This window comes from Ptychodera flava, chromosome 9 (genome assembly GCF_041260155.1).
Source record: "Ptychodera flava strain L36383 chromosome 9, AS_Pfla_20210202, whole genome shotgun sequence".
Classification (NCBI taxonomy): domain Eukaryota; kingdom Metazoa; phylum Hemichordata; class Enteropneusta; family Ptychoderidae; genus Ptychodera; species Ptychodera flava.
Genome location: NC_091936.1, coordinates 21,707,248 through 21,729,295, shown reverse-complemented (window position 1 = coordinate 21,729,295; position 22,048 = coordinate 21,707,248). Strand labels below are relative to the sequence as shown.

Below are 22,048 nucleotides of genomic sequence, written 5' to 3'. Positions count from 1 at the left end.
TATGTATATTTAGAAAGTACAGCGAAAACACGTCTGTGCCTAGAGGGTATCGCTTGTGAAGATAATGGACACACAAGAGGTTTGGCAAGACTGGAATATGCACGATTTGTGGTAACACATAAATTCGTAAATGTATCTCAGCACTATAACAATGTCGTTGCTTGGAGCTAAAAGTGTCCCCCCAAAGGAGCAGACTTCAGATGGGGGCCGCCGCATTCTTCGCTAGTCAGAATCTGGATTGGTTGTTGTGATTAGGATTAAAGCATTAACGGATATTTCACCCTTAATGGATTTAATTGATTTGATTAGCCCTAATGCCATCGGGGGAATCGCCTCGTGAACGTTGCCGGTCGTTATCGGCAGAGCACCAGATGGAATTACGGGGTTCATCATACATTTACTGGTCCAGAGTTACGCTCTAACACTCTGCAATAAGCTGTCTCACTGGCAGTGATCTCACTAATCGCTTTATTTTACTCTTCAAGCGTATTTGTTTGAAGTCTATGTGATATTCTCAATGTCACCGATGAAGAATGTTAATAACGTTTACGTAAATGCGTCATCTTCCTTCAAAGGACCCAAAAACATACCTTGTAAACGCAAAGTAAATGTCTGATGATTTTATAAGAGATAAACCTCTCTACCCCCTACCTACCCCTCTAACTGCGCTCAAAGGTCGTATGGGACCAATACAAACAATGTAAACACTGTAACCAAGGTACGATGGTGATTGATGAAAGTTAAAACATGTTTGTCATAATCTACATCGTATAATTTTAATGTTGCAGCTATGATGATGAGGTGCATTTAGGTATCGGGCAAGAAATACATTGTTCGTGAACAAGAAACTCGCACAGGCGCAGTGCCGACGACGGTTTTCCTTTAAACCCAGTGGAACGAATAAGAAAAAAAGTTAACTAGTATTTCTATCATCACAGAGGTTATCTTTAGGTCGGGCTTGCAAATAGATAATATGTTTTGGAACATTATGTTTTCTTGTACTGGAGTAAAGTTATGTTAGAAACATTGACGAAAGCGCGATAACAAGCGATAATTTTGCAAATGTAGACTAATATGTGACGTTTATCGTAGTTTTCGCACAAATGCCTCCTATTAATTCCCTAGTAACGTAGCGTAACGATTTGTGAAGTCCTAGGCGTAATTGTACACACATTGTTAATATCTACCTTCAATAAACCGTTCAAATAATACGAGAGAACATTTCTCGCCCACGTTTCAGTATTATTCGCCCGCTTCTTACTATGAAGACACCAATTGCTAAGAGACGGAGTTCAACGTCCTACCCATCCCAGACTTGGAGCGTGTGTGCTGCCTATTGATATTAAAGAGGAGAGTTTGTAAATGCCATTGCCCTCTGCTCATACTAAGTGTTTATGGTGTTTGACCCTTGACATTTTTGCATTTGTGTCTCGAAAGCAATACATCTGGATTGTACGTATATAGTTGCAGAGTAAACTGTCTTCCGCTCGAACACAAATTTAATATGATCATGTGTATAGATGTATGTATAGGCATGCGCTCGTGAATAACATGTTGTTAGGCGACAATCAAAATATATGCAACACACCGTTGTGAGAAATATTAAATTAATAAGTTCAAATTTGATGAGCAGACGAAAATATCAGCAAAAAACACAACGAAATAGCAAAATAAATCGGTAAAACCATAGGGTCTACGGTAGAACGAGCATGGATTTTGTAAAATTTAATTGTTACAAATTTTTAAAGATTTGTTAAATTATTTCATTTTTATTCTCATCTTTCAATCGTTCCTGTGCGTGTGTTTGTCACATGTATTGCAAATGGAGGAAAATACCCTTGTTTGATTTTATTAAAATGTCAAAGGTCCGAAGGTCCCTCCCCCGCGCCCACTGTACAACACTTAAAATTCCGGCCGAAGGACACCATCTGCACGCACAGGCAGCTTTTTTGAATTTTGAAATGTTTGCCATGTTGATTCATTTACAGTTCGTATGGCAATGAGACACCTTATTGCATGCAGTTTGTATCCTTCGACCATTATAGGAGGTTTACCTTCAGACCACTTGACATTTTCAAAACTCCTAAAAATTAAACAATGGCATTTACCTAGCTGTGAAAGGATCACGTGAACGTTTGCTGCATTTGCAAAGTTAAAGCGTAGAGTAAATGGCCATCTCGCATGAAAACTGCAACTAATGTGTACTCCCTTTTTACCTATATCCGAATCAAGTTTGCAAAATTCAGAAACAAAACATCTTAATCAAGTTCATATAGAAGCTGCCTTTAAGGTGGCGTTGCACATTGCACTGCGTATTTTGCTCAAAATCACATTTTTGCAAATATTCATTCAATTTTCATTAATTCATTAATCCAAGATTAAAATATTTGGTAACGGTTCAATTTTTGGCAAGATAAGCGACCAAAATCTACCCCCAAAGTTTTACCCTCTTCATCCTTCGAGTAAATTATTGCTAACATACCAAATTGCTCTGCTTTTTAAAAATATACAGGGGGTTTTCAAGTCATCTTGGATCGGAAATGTTGCTTTAAAAAAAAGTATGTCAGTGAAGTGCCACGCCACCCACTTATTGTGTGGGTGTATCCAATCCCATTACGTCCCATGCAGTTAATAAGCCAGAATATCTCTTCACATTCGGCACTGGTTGGTCGTCTTTTCTGGCGGCGGAAAAAAATGTCCGCGAAATTCAACCTGCAGTCTACTTGACTTTCATTTTCTCACGGAACCTATAGATCCGATAGAAAGCATGCGATAATATCACTTACCCTAACGGACAGCATGCATGGGTTTGTAGTATCATTAATTTGCTGGAAAGTCCCTCGTTACATCAATATGATCGCTTAGTCAGATGAAAACAATGGCAGTGTTTAGTTATTTACAACTGTGGGACGGGTGACACCGTTACTTATTAAAAAATAAAGGCTTTTTGGCGTCGCTCTCTCGTATTAATCACATCAGAATTCGAGATGCTCCTTCCTTCACAAACTCTAATAACCAGGTGCCGCCAACTGATAAATTTCATAAATTTCGCAAAATCATCACAAAACATGTTTTGAAGGCTAATATACCAATTTTACGTGTTTTTGACCTTCACCTAAAATTTGGAGGGGAAAGTAGAGCTGTTCGTAACTGCCCTCCCACTGGCATACACGGAAATATGCCCCTCCCACTGAATTTTGATGCCCACTGCCGTCCAGTATCTATAGTCTGCCCGCTCCCGACTCCCCACAACAATTCAAGCTCCCCAATGCCCTCTCCCCACTACTGAGGTTCCCCATTGCCCTCTAGATACCCACTAGGCAACCCAAATCAACACAAAACCGTGCGAGTAGCTAGCAGTATACCTTGGAACATTGCTCCCCTCTTCCTCAACTTCAGTCCACTACGGTTTTCCCCTCCCTCTACGTATGTTCAGGTACCAATGTCCAAAATTTTCTCCCCGCCCACTGAAAATAATAAAATTTCTTCCCCGCCCACAGTAAATATCGATTTTTTCTCCCCGCCCGCTGATTAGTTTTAAAATTTGCCCGCCCGCTGAAAAACTGCGCACGAACACCTTTTGCACGAACAGCTTGGTTGGCGGCACCTGAATAACCCTCAACGAATGGAGCACCAATGTCTCACCGTCAAAAAAAACGACTACTCGTTCTCGTCCCTCGCTCATTTATCACGCGACAGGGAGCTGCAGTGATGTCTCCTTCGAGTATTGGATGGATGTTCGGCTGCAGATTGCTTTTGAAGTATAACAGTTGAATGCTGACATGTGGCAATTCTGTTAAAGGCATAAAGTGCCCGCTTTTATACGAATTTCTGTCATAATTTCATCAGATATATATATATGAGAGAGAGAGAGAGAGAGAGAGAGAGAGAGAGAGAGAGAGAGAGAGAGAGAGAGAGAGAACAAGCACTATACCAAAAGTAGACCCGAGTGGCGACCAATCTGCTGATCCGTTTACCTGCTTTAAGTTTCTATGCTCATGCGTACTGTGGAGCACACATAAAATAAGCCTGAAACCCACTCACTCATAAATATTGTACTTAGTTAGTTTAAAGTGTTCTCAAGATATCAAATAATGCGAAGGTTGTAACGTTGGGCTCCACGGGACGACAGATAGCAGGAAAGCGATCGTCCTGGGACCCTTTACATTTTATTTCCCGTCAATAGCGAAATTTTGATGAAAATGTTTCCCCCACGGACTGCAGATATGATCCCTTTTGCATGTTCTTTGCAAACCAAGGGCTTACTCACAAGCCTGAGCATCCGCGGCTACTACATGCATCTGGTTGCAATTTCAAGGTCATTCTCGACAACAACGTTGTTTTGAAGAGCCAGAGACTAAAAAGAGATTACTAGACAGCTGGCATGGTCCAACAGTCCATGAATATTTCATAGTCTTATCATATGCCCTAAGGCATTTACATAGAAAAAACGAACAGCGAACAATAATGATTTTTATAGCGAGGCGTACCGACAACTTGTATACATCTCGACTCCAGGCATCCATGGCCCTGCTCTGTCTGTTGCCCTTACTTGACCGTCACAGCCGGTTTCAATAAGAGATGTAGGCCTACTCGAAGGACTGAAATTGATTCATGTCATAATTAACGGAGCGATTCCAACCGTACGCCTCGTTAAACTTGAAATTACTGCAAACGGATATAGCATTATGAAATTGGGTAAACCACGCTGTACGGGACTTCTCAGAGGGTTGTCAAAAATCGTGGGATCATTTTTGGCAGAAGATAGCAATTTTTTTTCATGTTTCAGATGGTCTTGTAATCAGCCGTAGGCACTTGGAATGAGAATAGAGAAACCGGTTGCATGGCTATAACGAATGAAATTGACAGGTTAGCCCTCACAGACAATGACCGGCCATTTCAGTTATTCATTTCAAGTGCGATACACTGCAAAATGTGTGATGCCCGTACATTTTGGAATGTCATATGTAACGTTGTCGAGAATGCAATTTTGTTGGACTTTGAGGTTAAAAATGAGTCAATTACGTTAAGTATACGAGCTCATTAGTGTTGAAACAGCAGTTGGTGCAGATCAAGGAGATTCGTTGAGGGTAATTTATTGTACTATATGCCCTTGCAACCCTAGAAATAGTCGCACAGACAGACCACAGACACATCTGAACTGTGAACAGATATATAACCCCGCGACGAGTTGGTGTTTAACGATTGAAATATCGGTCGCAGAAGACAGGGTCAAGAGATAAAATGGCTGCAGGGCAGAGATGATATTTATGGAGTGTACTTGTTTTGACCCTGGTTTGACCGGAAACATTTCGTGCACGCTGATTAAAATTATTCCGAAAACGCGCCAGTGAGAACTATGGCGGTCAAAGGCTGGCTGACAAGAGTGGCCTCAGAGCTATGAAGGGAACTGGATGGCGAACTGAACTGAACGCTGTCAAAATGGTGAATTGAAGAAAAAATGATAAAATGAAAATGTCGGCGTTTTTAGTTGCAAAATAAAATCTTTTAAGGGTTGACGTATGGAGTGCAGTATAGATTATGAAAACTGACAAACGCGAAATTCCTGTGTTCAGTTTAAAAAATTCCTTTTCTACATGTCAAAAATCGTAACAGCGATTTTGTATGAGCCTGAACAAAACGGAACACAATATTCCAACAAAATGAAATATGACAGACTTCGTAGGTAAGTAGCTTGCTTGAATAAAAAGTTAAAATATGAAAAAACTGTGTGCGATTCACAAAGTTGTCAGAGCACATATATGTGCGTCACGGCTAGATTAGTTTTCAAAAATTGTGAATTTTATGCTGAGGAAGGAGGAGGGAAATATGAAATTGAAGGAATGTTTCTCAAGTGTCAGTTTGTGTGATTGATGGCTCAAAATTGGACCAACGCCCAACTGTCACTTTTTTGGCCAAATGGAAAAGCATTGTACATTTTACTTGTCACAAATGTGTCGTCCTGATGAAACAAGATATCCAACAACGACGTTGCATTTCAAGGTCATTTCAAAAGTTCTTCAAAATACCATCTGGACACAACTTTGAAGGACGGCGAAAATAAGTTATTGATACGCCCCTCCCACCCACCCCCGTCAGCCTGCCAAGACGCGAGTCCTATTTTCCTTCTTCTGGTGTCGTTTAGAAAAAGAAACTGCGAATAATTAGATGCTAAATTCAAAGATATAGCTGTGAAGATACAGGTGCAAAGCGGCGAAGACATCAAAACGTTCGTTGCCCTTTATGTTGTTAATTATTCAGAGATGTTTCTTTGACAAATCGAGCCATAAAACATAAATTTATTTGCCGACAGCCACATCTTTTTTACGGTAGATGGAATAAGTGAAACTCTGAACAAAGTAAAATCTGCCCCTTTAAGAGCAAACCAAGGTTTTGACTATTTCGGCAGTGTCACATTTGACGCCTAGTTTAACAATTTTTCTTTTCTATTGCTCAGGGAGTTCTGTACTGACGCCGTTTGCTGTCGAGGGGTCCCTTGCCGACTGATTTTTTCAGAATGGCTGTCTGCCATCCAATCGTGTCGGGAAAATGTTGGCAGATGGGTGTACTTTTTCGTTTTGTTTTGTTTTTCCCCCTGTTGAATAATATTTCTGTCGTTGTCCTAGTACCTGCAATGCTGTTTATTTCACACAGCAGGTTGATGTGGCCAAACAGGCGTCGATAGGTCGTCAATTACGCATGTGCGAAGCGGAGTCCAACGCATCATTTGCGTTCAGCAGCAGCGTTGTTAGCAACATTTCTGTCGACTAGATATTGGGTAAGGTGTATCGGAAAGGTATTTATCATATTTTCACGATGCAAAATAATTACTCCGCTCGCAAAATTCTGAAATTAGCTTAATTTTTGGTAAAAACATCTGACCGACTTTATACAGCCAAAGAAAAGACGCGCGGACAAGATGCATGGTGCATCCATTTCTGAAGACAATCTCCAGTGATGTAGTAGGATTAACCGATATCTTCATGGACAGTAAAAGGATAGAAACTTCGATTTCGGCGAGGTCAGACAGTTACTATCACACTCTCTTTGATTTGAAATAGCTAATGGTCTTTTGGTAAAATCACTGTTTGTGAACAAAAATTGTTTGGATATGCGCATGCGCAACTGACGACTTGGCTTCTTCCACGAGATGAAGCGCGTATCAGCGATCGCGATGGCTACGGAGAGATGGTGGATGGTCAGTCTGGTAGTTGCAAAGGCGCTCACCGACACCGACTGACGGAGAAACAGCTGACAGAAGAGAGATTGGTTGGGAGTTGCTAGTCATGAACAGAGCTACTCACAATCTACTCGAAGGATGGATGTGTTACAGCAGACCGACAGCTATTGAGAAACTTTTAGAAACATAGGCAGGTAGACACTGATTGAACTGCAATAAGGCGAATGATAATCACGAACTATGACCTCAGACGGATAAGCAAATAAAAAATTGTTGGAATCGAAGAGAAGACAAGACGCTTTAAGCATTTGCATAATGTTCACACGTATTCATTTTTGACAAGAAATTCTACCGTGGCAAATTGTCACGGTGTCAGCATGGTTAGATATCATTATAAAATAGCACGTGCTCATTCCTTGTCGCGATTGGCTAGAACACGTCACGTGACGAGAAAGTGTAGAATGCAGGTGGCCATTGGCTCGAAAAGGGTGACATGATAGGGTTAGTTTTTCTATCACTTTCCCAGAAAAATCGAATAACCCGATCACGTGATCATCTCCTGAGTGTCGTCTGCAGCATTTTACGCCTCGCCCTCCGAGTCGAGTGCAGTCGTTAAACTACTGGCATCTGTATCATATTAAGCCGCAGCAGTTCATTATAACATTTGTTGGTTCTGTTCAACTGTGAAATAACCATTCGTCCCGGTTTAGCACATTCTTTTAATGTGAGTAACACCTAAAACAAGCAGCTGACGGTCGAGTCATCGAATATGAAGCGCGGGTGTATGTTTCTGGGTACATTCAAAACTTAACCCTCCTCACAAGGCGACAGCTGCAATTTCGGTATATATTCAAACTTCAAATCGGTTGCAACACTTAAATTACTGGCTTAATAAAGTACTTTGGTACCATTGTTTAGTTCCTTGTATTTTGATCGTATACAAGTCTTATATTGCAAATTAAAATATGCCATTTTGAGCGATGTGAATTACTTGCATGTTTCCACTGTGACCGTCATAGAAATTTTTGGCATTTTAGTTAAAACTTAAAGGTATACAGTCACCTGTAATCTAAATATGCCCATATTTGGTCAAAGTGGCGTTCCTTGTATTCAAAATGCCAATCTGAGGGCGCTGTTTTTAAAAAGCGGCCACCCGCTTAAATTCTGTGATTGGTTAGATTTTTTCTTTCCATGGTAACTGTGGCAAAATTGGAACAGGTGACAGTATACCTTTAATGGCAAGCCCAGGGTTTCAAAATCACGCCTTTCAGCACCAAATGATAATTTTGACCAAACTTTATGTTGCCTGGGGAGTTTTACAGTGTATGGTCAGAGAGGATACTTTAAATCTTTACCTGTCATGACGGGAAGATTTAAGATATGTTGGCGTGTTAACTAAATCCGTCATGTTTTTCTAATATCTTACAAAATATCTAATATATAATTTGTTGATTAAAACACCATAGGTTAATTATAACTTAGTTTGGACACAACGTAGAGCGAGAAAACATGCATTTATCTTAACTTGGCATGATAGAATAATATACAACCTTGACAACTGTTGCGACGTTGGAAGAGGTTCATATTTAGGTTTTGGTAAGAAAGTAAACTACAGTCGATCAATTTCTGATTATGTAGTTGTCGAATTTTGGAGTGAACGTCAGAAAACCAAGAACAACGGACAGGGAGACTACGGTGCAAGACAGGAAATGCCGATACCAAAGGGATATTAGTAAACTCAATTTTCGCGGCAAAACTACATCATATAGGCCCTGATGTTGGAGACGTATAGAAATTACGATTCATACGAGTCGTGAATTTGCGAGAATCACTATAGAAATTGCGTTGATCGGTTCACTTCAAGTCAATAGCCTTGTAGCGGCTAGGCTCTGGAGTCGCGTGTAGAAGAGGTTTATTAATAGGGAGCCAAGACGAATTGCCTTGTCGATGAAATGAACTCATGTTACTCCAAGATAGGTTAATTACCGGGTATTCTTTGACAGAACACATGTGTCTTGATCAAGCGGTTAAACAACGAGCCTGGGGAAGGCCGATGGCTCTGAACCAACTAAATTTAACACGCTCTTCATTGGCCATATCATTGCTAGCATGTTGGAATTCAATTTTTAATTTTCTCACCGTGAACCACTGACCTGAAGAATACTCAATAAACTGGAAAACTCTTGTGGTTTGTCGTTTTGTTTAACTGCTGTACGCCCCGAGGCCTTAATTCGAGTAGCGCTGCGTACTCACTTAATCGAAAAACTTGAGATCACGGCGCCGCTATGTACATACGTTGCTGCATTGAGGATGCGTTGATAAACAATGAGAAGGGGGTCGGTGGATTTCGTGTACAGACCCCTATTTCTCGCAGCATGTTCACCATCTCCCATTGGAAAAACGTTGGCGAGAGGTCATCGAGATACATAAACCGAGTACTGACTCAAAGTCTTCAAAGATAACACCCGCTTATTACTTACCAGACGTTCCATAGAGTCAATTCTGAGAGATAGAATGCTTGTGATACTGTCGAAATATGGATTTTAAAACAATACCTTTAAAGGGCATGGCTCCAACTACACAACAGATATGAACTACAGACAAAAGAATTCATCCAATCATAAACATCATTACAGGCCTTAGATGAGCATACCAGCGACAATTAAATTTCACAATTACTATTCATGACTTATTGGTTACTTTACCATCATTCCAATTCTCATGTTCATTCATAAAGGGTATGGACTACCTCCATTTTTCTTAATATTATTCAAGCATATGTTGTTTTCGTCACCGTTCTCGATTAACACCTAATTTGAACTATTAACGTTGCTAAGATAAAATTATCTCTGACCTTGCTCTTTGACCTTTGAACTATTGGTTTGCAGTGATAATGGAGACGAAAGACCAAACGATTCACTTATCACAATTTGCTTTGTATATGAGCTACAACATTACACAGAAATAAAGCTTTTATACAAGATTTTTCATAAACATGTAGACAGGGGTGGAGGCTAGTCGGGGTAAAAATGTTTGCGTGATGAAGAATTTGACTGAACAAACCTCGGATTAAAGTTGCTTTCTTGGTTTTTTACTTTGCACAAACAAAATCAAAATTTTCGCAGGAACTTATATTTCGTCCACTTTTGGTGAAAAATTGCGACGATGAAAATGTCCGAAGAACGGGTTGTGGCCAAAGTTCACCTACAATCCTTGAAACGCTAACAAAGGAAATACGCAGGTCAGTGACCTGAAATATCCCTTGTCAGATAAAAGTTTACTTCGCGAAGAAAACACAGTTCTTTGCAGTTTTCATAAGCATGCGTCATTGAAAGTGTGAATCATATTTATGGCAGCTGACGCATTTTACCTTTCGTTAACTTTCATGGAATGTGTGTGGCGTACTAGAAACAAACTCCCGATGCGAAGGACTTGCGGTCACAGCACGCAAAACCACAGCTGCTGGGGTTCTCGCCCACGCGAGCACCTTGCCTTCGAGCGAGAATAACAGCAGCCCGGGTGGCGGATGATTGGCAGCCATACAATCAATGAAACACCCGAGTGAGCTCCCTGAATTACATGTCGCTTGCAGTGATTAGATGGTTTAGATGAACATCGTATCGCTTTTTACAAAATGTCTGTACGCAACGAATGTTCGCAGAGTGACGGCCATTGATAGGGATGGTATCCAAGGGCGGAAAAGGCGACCAGAAGTTCACTCTTTCTACCGGGAGCCGAAAGTGTTCGATGGACGATAGTAATTACAGAGACGACTACGGTGACGACGATAACGATGATGGATTTAATGATAATGATGATGATGATGATGACGGCGCCATCAGCGAAAGCATAATCATGGCCATAATGGCGATGCTAAAAGACAAAGATACCGTTAATTACCAGTACAAGCATCTATTCGTACTGTGCCCGCGCTTTTGAACGTCGCTCCATATCTTGCATTAAATTTTCTTTACCAGGTCGAAGTAAATATATATAGGTATCAAACAACGTTGGGCGAAAATGTGTGTGTTCAAAGGCAAAGGGTGTTTCATTTGGGAACTTGAAGGGACCCTCCCTCAAAATAACGTGGGTTGGAGAGATACTACCCAGACCTAATCTGGCCGTATGGACCGGACGATGATCAAGGCATGCAGTGAATATGAGCCCGTCTCCAAATTTCATACCAAAATTTAGCAAATCTAAATTATTTCAGCTAACTCCGAATGCTAATTTGAAACAAGAGCTAAAGTCCATATTCAACATTTGCATAAACAATGGTGAAAAGAGAGAAAATACTGGAATTCGTATACAATTCAGTTCCCGATGGAAGGCAAGGAATTGAAAACTGCCATCGCCGAATGTACATTCCTCCACACTTGTAAAAGTTACAGAAATGCACGTCTTCAAGGAGATAATGTTATAGTGCAGTTTGTGGTATGTGGCGACTCAGCGACATCGAGCCTGCGTGTACTCTGCTTAGGGCCAGTAGGCTTAGATTTGCCAAATTACGTGTATCTCTCATTAATGGTACTAGTAATGGCGATGACGGCGTTGTTCGTGATTTCTCGACAAGGACAACGTCGGGCTGTCTTTCACTTCGTCGGACACGACGAAGTTGGGCCAAGGTCATCCAAGGTCGCGTAAATGTACTCCGACGTGATTATTTGCATTGTTCTAAAATAGAACAATGCAAATAATCTAAAAGATTATTATTCGTGCTGCGGTGTATTCGGCTGTCCTTTAACTCGCGAACTGCCGCCGAATACACCGCAGCACTCGTGCAAATACCGCTAGTATGGCGCGCTTGCACTCACAGGATATGGGGTTCTGTCATAAGATCCAGTTGTGACTGGGTGCTCCGCCTTTTCTGACCTTAACCATGGCCGAGCACCTGAAACAGTCAGTCTGAGTCTAATAAAACGACGAACGTCAATAATACGCTTTCAAATAATCTCGTTCGCCTGGCATTATGTATTGGAGATATGTGTTGGAGAACAAACCAACTTGGTTCGATTTGGGATATTTTATGGGGCAGGCTCTGTACTGTACGAATATCGATGTTTAATGTGTTCCTACAAATGGAAACAGTTAGGAGGTATATCTAGGGGTGTCACGTATTAAAATGTCATTCTGGGAATCGCTATCCGCGCACACACGCGTCTAGTTCTTTGTACAAATAACATACATTTCCGATATCTGCCCAGTCCAAATTTGAACAGAAGCAAAATGAAATAATGATATCTCCGCTCATGGGTACATGTTTTGAGTTCTATCATTTGAGCTAAATATAGACGCTCTGACGTACACACCAATATAGGTTTTGAAAATATTCTGCATACAAATGAAATACCGAAGGTTACTACAGAAAGTGGTATGTACGTTCGCACGTATACATATTGTATATGTTTGTTATGTATGTATGTATGTATGTATGTATGTATGTATGTATGTATGTATGTATGTATGTATGTGTGTGTGTGTGTGTGTGTGTATGTATGTATGTGCGTGCGTGCGTACGTACGTACGTACGTACGTACGTAGGTACGTATGTATGTATGTATGTATGTATGTATGTATGTATGTATGTATGTATGTATGTATGTATGTATGTATGTATGTATGTATGTATGTATGTATGTATGTCCGTATGTGTCTGTCTGTCTGTCTATTTATCTATCTATCCATCACTAGTATCACAACTATATATTTACATTGATACTAAAATCCCTCTGCCTTCCTTCGAACCACACCAAACCAACGTTCGACACATTACAAATTAACAGACAATTAAACATATTATAAACGTTTAAACTGAAATAAGTAACTATGGTAACTATTCAAGCAATTCACACGTAATTTACGTTTACATTACCCTCCTTTACACATACACATGAATAGATCGATGGCGTGCGGGGGAGGGACTCACGAGGGGCTACATAGCAACGTTTAAGAATCTTTAATAGCTCTACTAGTATCTACCCGTTTTTGAACTTTTACTATATGTGAAACCGGAACCGTTCAGGGATCGACATTTTTTTCATTATTTATTTCTACAATGACACGCATTCCGACATCGACAAGCCCCTCAGCAGTTCATAAAACTGACGGAGAAAAAAAAGACATATTTCTGTCAGGGCATGTAAGGCGGCCAAGTTCACATCATCATACATACTTCCTGTGGTGCGGTTCACGGGATATCAAGTATGTAGGCCATGTATAACGGGCCATGCGGACTCTATGTAACAGAAAATTACTGATGCGAATGTACATCTATTTTTAAATTAGAGCAAAGTTAAATTAACACGGTGGGTGTTATTTCTGTCTAAATTGCCGGGTCGGTATCACTTCCTCACGACCTGTTATAAAATGTGCAATAAATACCGTCGAGGTTCAATGTGATATGTGTTCTGGTTGTGAATTATAACCAAGTCCTTAGAGTACTTTTGAAAAAATTTGAACTAACCGTTAATAGTTGACTACTTGTGTCTTTACAGCTTAATTTTTTCCATGGTCATTTTACGTTAATCGCGTTTTTTAAACGCTGTTCAGATATCATGGCAGCGCAGTTGTATTGATCCGACGGGAATAGTGTCGTGTAGTTTGTCCTCGGCCTCATTCTAAATGTCACTATTCCATACGATCGTACGAGAACGACAGAAAATCTATGGTGATGCACGTGTTCCATGCAGTTTCTTCTCCGACGCCGATAACGTGGTGTGTCACAGAGATTAAACAATTACGTCAAAAATGAAGAAAAGTAAAATAAAATCTATTGCTATTGTGAATTTTGTTGTTGCAATGATGTTGATGATGATGATGATGATGATGATGATGAGATGATGATGAGATGATGATGATGATGATCATCATCATCATCATCATCATCATCATCATCTTCATCAACATCATCATCATCATGTTGTACTTATTGCATCGGTATGATTATCATTGTTGTTGTTTTGGTCATTACTCCTGCGGTTGTCATTGATTCCATTGCTATGGTTATTATCTATATTAAAGAGACTACTTGTGTAATTTTCGTAACTTTGAGCGATATTTTCAATATCTTTGCAAGTACCCTTTTCCTATTCTTCTGTATAAGCTGTGCTGACATGCGCAGTGTTAGCCATGCAAACATAATTCATTGAATACCATATGCGGTGTTGTTGTTGACAAATGAATTTTAGTCCGGACTAAAATCCGGTTGTCAACAGTGTACACATTATATATAGGTTGTGTTGACGAGTGGAACTCTTGGCGTTTGGACATGATTTGGGAAGATGTACAGAACAACATATTTTACAAAAACAAGATCACTATAAAACTTACACATAATGAATATTTAACTCGAAAGAAATCGAGTAGGTAGATTATTGGTTGTAGTTAAAATCGGAATAAGAACTGGAATAAAAAGGATCGCCTTGGTGAATTACGCAACCAACTCATTCCCAAGATGCCTTTGCTGTCCATGTTGAAGACGCTTCGTATCAAATCACTGTCTTATCTCACACTCATCCTCCCACACATCCCCATGCTCACAGAAAGCCTGAAGGTAACCTCAAGTGAATCAACGAACAAGTACTGCTTGTAATTATCACCCGAAAGGCGTTTAATACGCCTTGTACACCCACACTGGAGAGCTAAAGCAGTGTAGGTATTGATCGTCTATCGCAAGGTGAGTATTAAAGCAAGGCTTCCCAGGGTGAGTATTAAAGCGAGGATTCATTTTAGTCATGATCTAAAAAATCGCCCGACAATCTTACGCAATCCTTAGGCTGATGTCCATTTCCTACTCTTCATCGCATTCTTCATTACGTCAGTAAAACTGAAAACTATATTCGACTCGGTCGAAATTTTCTGTAAACTATCACGGAGCGAAACCGTGGATCAATCCTACGCGTGGCAATCAGAAATAAAATGCCCTCCGATGTATCATTTTTAGTATTTCAGCTGAAAATCCTTCGCCCTGAATAAACTTCAAAGTTTGTTTCTTCGCTCACACCTTCTACACACTACAAACTGAATTCGTCATGAAAAACATACTATATTTGCGCCACCATAACTTCTTTTGCTATGCATGCATATCACTTCATAGCGTATTTGTAACATGAAGTTTTTTATATGTTTTTCGTGTTCATGTATTGTAGGGATTTTGAAAGTTAATTTTTCCATGGCTTTCCTTATTTTTCGTTATTATCGTTTTTTTTTCACAGACATTCGAATTTTTACTTAACTTTTATTCTAGTATTATTGGGTAAATGGATTTTACAGATAAGATCAAACATATACTGCTACACTCGTATGCTTTTTCTCTTTCGCACTACATATCGACGTGTTTCCCGACTCGTTTATAGCCCGATTTCATAAACTTTTTGTCGATGATCCTGCGTTTTTATTCGCGTTCGGTGCTCTCTCGTTGGACCCAAATTAGACTTTTTATTGTAAGTACATTTTTGGTTTGTTGATTTCGATGTACGCGATGAATACCCATTCAATTCCCGTATATTCCCCTTGTAGATTTCCCTTTCATGGCGCATGCATTCTATAGTTCTTTATAGCGGTTCAACTTTGGTAAGAAAAATATTTGAAAACTACAAGTACTACTAGTTGCGAATACCGATCGAACTGACGTAGCTGTAAGAGAATGACGTCATTGCCGACATTCTACATAATTACCCGACAGAATGATGGTCTGTGCGCCAACGTTGGAGTAATGCATAAACCCCAGGTCTGCCCTACCCGGCAGCTGAACACACAATAATATACATGTATAACGTTCTACCTACGGGCACATCCGGGAGATTGGAGGAGAAATCGTTTGCGCAGAACTGAAATGCAAAGGAAATTGCTGTGTGCGTTGTTGGCAAGAAGACATCGTTTCGTTCTATCATTGTATGAGTTTAGCGAGGGTGAAAAGACGAGGAGCCGACACTCGAAGTTCATTTTTTGTAAATAGTTGAATAAAACTAGATGCAATGACGTGTTTATCTATATTGACACGAAATGTGATAGAACTAGTGCTGCAGCTGGTGGTTGCGTTTTTTTGCTGGTATGCTTGTACACATGAATTGAAGGCAGTGCCTTTTTTAACGTGGAATCTGAGCAAAGTCATCTAACATGCTATCCTTCTTACCAGTTCTCAGTAACAAATGAATAATTTCTACTAATTTTTAATGTGCTATATAAATTATATATAAAAAACAAGTCACGTATAAAGACAGAAGCATTAGAATGGGATTAACTTTAATGTGGAGACAGACAGGGAAGGATGCGTGGTTAAAAATAGATTTGGAAAAGTAGGACTGATTCGTGATGACGTCACATTTTATTATTAATATGCAAATTAAAAGTAGATAAACCTGCATGACTTTCAAAAATTACTCGTGCAGGATTGATCGAAATGGTACACTTCGTTTACCAGCATGTAACGATGGAAACATTACATGTTCTGGAAAGGACCAAAAGTAGCAGGAATGAAAGTGGCCACAAATGTGACGCACTTCTGTCGGCAGAAGCAAATGTAGCGCGCGGGATGCGAAATTTAGTAACACCTAAAGACGCGGTCAATGTTATAACAAGCACACAGGGAGAGAGCGGACGGAGAGAAGACAGACAGACAGACAGACAGACAGACAGACAGACAGACAGACAGACAGACAGACAGACAACACCAAAATCTACTAAAACATTATCCGATCACGATGGCCATGAGCAAATGAGAAAAGGCGACAGTGTTAAGAACGACGGGAAATATTTCGATCATTAGCCACCGTGACGTCAAAGTACGTCACGATAAGGAATTGTATCGCAGTTGAAATGTCGACGCCCGGACTCCCATAAGGTGACAATAAAAGTACTGACGATATCATAATAAACATGAATTCACGAAATCATTAACACCTCGTCATCAGTGGTCACGACTTAGTCATATCGCTGTATGAGATACGAGCGGACGCAGTCACGTCGTTTCGCACTTGCGAGACACAATCTAATCAAGGGGTAGAATTACGCAAAATTCAATGACGGTTCTGGATGTTTCATGTTTTATTTCCTACTAGATTGGTCGTTAAACAACTGGTTAAACAACTAAGGCGGCATTATAGAAACGAAAACACTCAATCCGAGGTTCCTTTATACTCGAAAACAAATCGAACGGTGTCGAATACTAGCACACTAGCCAACCGATCGTATTTCCCGTGAGGCTAGTAAATCGTATCGAATATTCACAAAAGAGAATGGAGTTTATCTGTCGGTCTGGACAGCGTGGGCGTCTATTGAGAACGGTGCTAACGTTTAGAAACACTGTCCCTGTGCGTTACAATTCTTGGGATAAGCGAGATCTGTTCCAAAGAATACAACCACAACGTGCCTTCAGGTACAAAGGTGAAATATAAGGGCAAGCAGGTATCCGTGGCCGCCATGTCCAACGAACCCAAAAACCATGCTTGAAACTTCCATACGTTAAGGGTATGATTAGTGGTTCCATTTGTCTTACTTATGCGCCGCTTGTTCATGATGTACATACGTCTGGTGACAGATTACAGTCTTCAAGCACGCCTACGTTGCCAAATACCACTTGTGCCATTTAACTTTACAAATTCAAAACTGAGCTCGCTGTCCCAGCTACGAAGGCACACAAATTATAGAGCATGGAAAATAAATAAAAATATGGCCATGAAACCATTGATAAGGACACGGACAGCGTATAATTTTCGATGACAAATATGGCGCCGATTAAGAAAGCGCTCACAACATAACATGTACAATTGATTTTTATTTCAAATATTAATGTTATGTTCCTTTTGTCGGTTCGTAAACAACAGGTCGATTGGAATATTGTAGCTGTTATTTTCACTTGAGGTCACGACTGGCATTCTTTGAACTGTGAAAACATGGAAGAGGAGACCGTTTTCACGCTTTGGTGTTTTTTGTTTTTGTCTTCGTTTTGTTTTTTTGTTTTTTGTTTTTTTGTTGTTTTTTTTTTGAGATGTTAACGTCACGATATTAAGGAAGATCAACCTGTCTTTTTGGTTCTCCCACTTCAATTTTGCGATTCGAGTTTCACAAATGTTCTAGCCTAAATGTCCAGTATGAATTTAAGCTTATAGGCTTAGTAAATACGCAATCAGCGTTTCGTCGAGATAAAATGTAGAGTCTGGGCTCAAATTCTGATGTCTGAACGACGGGTATAGGCATTAACTGAACAAGTGCAGATTGCGCGCGCATGTTGACAAGACAATTACTGCGCATTCAAACGCGCTTCGGAATCCATTAATAATCGTCTAACCGTCGCAAAATATAAGAACATGTAATTTGTTTTTGCTTCTGACTAGCGCTACTGCAACACCCCCCTGATCGGAGTGACTGCCAAATTTGTAATATTTCATGAACCAAATGATACAATCGCAATTTGACCTCAGTGAATTTGGGACTCACTGCATTTTGTAATAGCTAAGTCCTCCCTTCGGCGAGACAGGGTGACTGTCAAGCTTTTAATCGGTACGGAAAGCAGGTGCGCGGGAATGTCGGATCTGAGGCTTCCGCATCAAAAACTTTAATAATACGGCACAAAGAATACCACATATATACATCTTGGCCTACGCTGAGATTGGTTATTATACATTGTACTTTGGTGTATCCGAAACCCGCTATTTTCATGACATCTTGTTACAAAAAATTATCGGTGAGCGTGATAACTTGTTGTGATGGAAACAATACCAGGACCTTGGAAATACTAATTAAACGATTAAGCGACGCCTGATGAAGTCATGCAGGTGTAATGCGACCGCAATCCGGTCTTAATTAGCCCCATTCTAATTGGGGATTATGTAAACGCAACCTCCGCGCGGAGGACGTGCTGAAGTGTCGCGGTTGTAACCATGGTGATGCGTCATGTAATGTACGATGCCCTGGAGTCGCGAAGGGATTGAATGTTGGAAAATACATTCCAAGACATTACAACGCTAAAACGTACCGAACTCGCTAACCTGATCGTTCTCGAGCAATTGCACGAAACTGACATGGATAAATTGATTGATTGCAAGTGTATGTATGTATGTATGTATGTATGTATGTATGTATGTATGTATGTATGTATGTATGTATGTATGTATGTATGTATGTATGCATGCATGCCTGCCTGCCTGCCTGCCTGCCTGTCTGTCTGTCTGTCTGTCTGTCTGTCTGTCTGTCTGTCTGTCTGTCTGTCTGTCTGTCTGTCTGTATGTATGTATGTATGTATGTATGTATGTATGTATGTATGTATGTATGTATGTATGTATGTATGTATGTATGTATGTATGTATGTATGTATGTATGTATGTATGTATGTATATATGTATGCATTTATGTATTTATGTATGTTACTTAAAAATGATAAAATGACATAGTCATGATGTAGTATTAAATGAGCATTATTAACTGTTTCGGATAATTATAGGGCATGGGAAAGGGCAGAAATGCAGACGATCATGATTGCCGTACACAATCATACAATGAGTCAGTGAGTCCAACCTATTCTCACTGAACACGCAAAGAGATATCAGTAAAAAGCGGGGGTGGGAATCCACTAAACTCTACGAACTCCGCGACCTAGGGTCACCTTGTTTGGTTGGTGGAAGAGTGAGGCACCACAAGACGCGACGCACTGGCTGATTGAGGGCCGCATCATTGCAGTGTATTGAAAAGTTCTATCAATGTGAAAACTCTGAAGAAATCTTCTCCGTTGACATTTATTGGCATAATAAGTCGACACGTTTAACTTCTGGGCATAGCTACACTGCATGATAAGAGCATGCCTAATGACAAAAGAAGCGAAGGAGAGCGCTTCTGTGTCGCCACTCTTATTTTTTCAATTATTGTCTGTCATGCACATTCGACTAAAATGTCAAACTCGCCATTTTCCTGCTCCTAACGTCCCTGTTGCGCACGCTCAACTTTCCTACGAAACTGTGTCGTCTGCTAGCTCGGCTGTTTCTCTCGAGCGGTAATTTACGACCCATGAATAGATTTCCATTAAATTATTTTGACCTAGAATACTCATCCGTACCTAAATATTTTGAGTTAGCTCTTGTCAGGGCTAAAATGGCTATTGATTTCAGGCGGATTTGGCCGAAAATTTTGTGAAGGTGTATTTATTTGAGTTAATTGTTCTTCAGAGTTCGAACAATGCGCACTGTATAGTAATATGATTAATGATGGATGGGGTTGTCGTTAGTGCTAGGCAGTGGGTTATATGAGACGGCAAGACTCCATTACACAGCAAAGAGCCCTTCCTAAACCGTCCAAACGACACAGCTCTGACAGCTGGTAATGAAACCGGTGCACTGACAAAGCAACTGGAGATACGATTTTGTTTTTTTCAAAATAGTGAACACTAGATCAAGCTATGCTCTCGCTATGCGATAGTCATTTCGGGAATTTGCTAGGGACGACTGATGCAATTAGCGTGCCTTGATTAAATAATATTCGGTCGCTTTAAATGAAGCGTTTCACAGCTTGGCATTAGTTTCCATATCGCATTAAATGCGGGCATTTATGATGTTTTGCCTTGTTTCTATATAGCGTTGACCTGTTTCCGATTCGACACACTCCCAGGAACGCGAGAGTTTGCGAGAGTGGGAGTGCGAGCCGCAGCGACGACCCCTACATGACAAGATCAAACATGTGGTGATGATCTCCTCAGCAAAACGACTATCTGACGTTAGACAAATGCTGGGTCTGATTCTCCGGGCATCTGCAAAACATCATGACTAAATTTGGTAAATTATTATTTTATTGCGGGGGGGGGAGGGGATGTCACAATGTACAATATATTGTTCAGGTAAATAGGCCTATATAACTAGAAAGTGGACTTTGCCCGACAGAAATACGATGGAGTAAATTAGTATTGCCGAACACTGAGAATGAGCCGGTATAACATAACTGGAATTATTGTTTATGTGCGTCGACTGTACCTTAACGATTAGTCCACCCCCCCCCCCCTCCCCAACCCCGAAAAAAAAACCGTTAGAAAACGCAATTAAATCCTCGAGGACGCTTTTGTGAACCGCAAATATTAACGCTTTTTGAATTGTCACGAGGGTAGTTGTATACACATGTACATGGACGAACAAATCTCTTTCCAAGGCAAAATGCGCTCACAGATGGCTGGGACGATAGCGACGTGCTTCGGTAGAGTTATAAGCGACGTTGCTGGGGCCAGGCATCTGTCTCGACATACTGTTGTTGCAATGTGATATCCGTGTCTTAATAGACCTATCGACTTATTGGCTCCTATATATTCAGTGCAGTGTATATTCTGTTGTGGGATTCGTGCAGAAACTGAAGAGAATGCCACAGCACGCTGCGCAGTACAGTCGTGCTGATCAGCGCGGGATCATCTTCAGTTCACGGTAATATAGACGGCACAAGCGGGATCTAATAACACAGTACTCACCCGTCTTGACCAGTTTCATGGATGCGTTACTCTGGCCCCGGAGAGTTTCGCTGATTTTGAGAGAATCCATGCCGGCCGATTGGCGGCGGTGGTGGTGATGGTGCTGATACTGATAATGGATTGACATCACGGCTGCCGTGCCGCTTCAAACAGTACAAGTATTCCAAGGATTCACTGGCGGCCGCCGGCAAAGCTCTCCACATACCGGAGGCGGTGTCGCTTAAAACTCCTACAAATTAAGTGATGTCACACAAAATGAAGGCATTCTTTGGAGTCGGACAGACAAACACGGCGCTACGGCAGCATTGATCCGCGGCAGAACGACGAGATCAAAGCAGGCTAACGTAAAAAAACTCACGCTGCAAGACTTGTATGGACAAACAGCACGAATCGAACACTTAAACACAATAGTAGGCTCCCCAGTCATGCAG

At 40.6% G+C, this 22,048-nt stretch overlaps 1 protein-coding gene across 1 annotated transcript in view; it reads right to left on the bottom strand.

Annotated features, from left to right (window-relative positions):
• The window catches only part of LOC139140335 (uncharacterized), an 82,496-nt gene extending 60,448 nt beyond the window's left edge, over positions 1–22,048 (bottom strand). Inside the window, exon 1 of the mRNA XM_070709498.1 lies at positions 21,618–22,048. Within this exon, the coding sequence (XP_070565599.1) occupies positions 21,618–21,744 (127 nt within the window). The 5' untranslated portion in view covers positions 21,745–22,048. The remainder of the gene's footprint in view (positions 1–21,617) is intronic.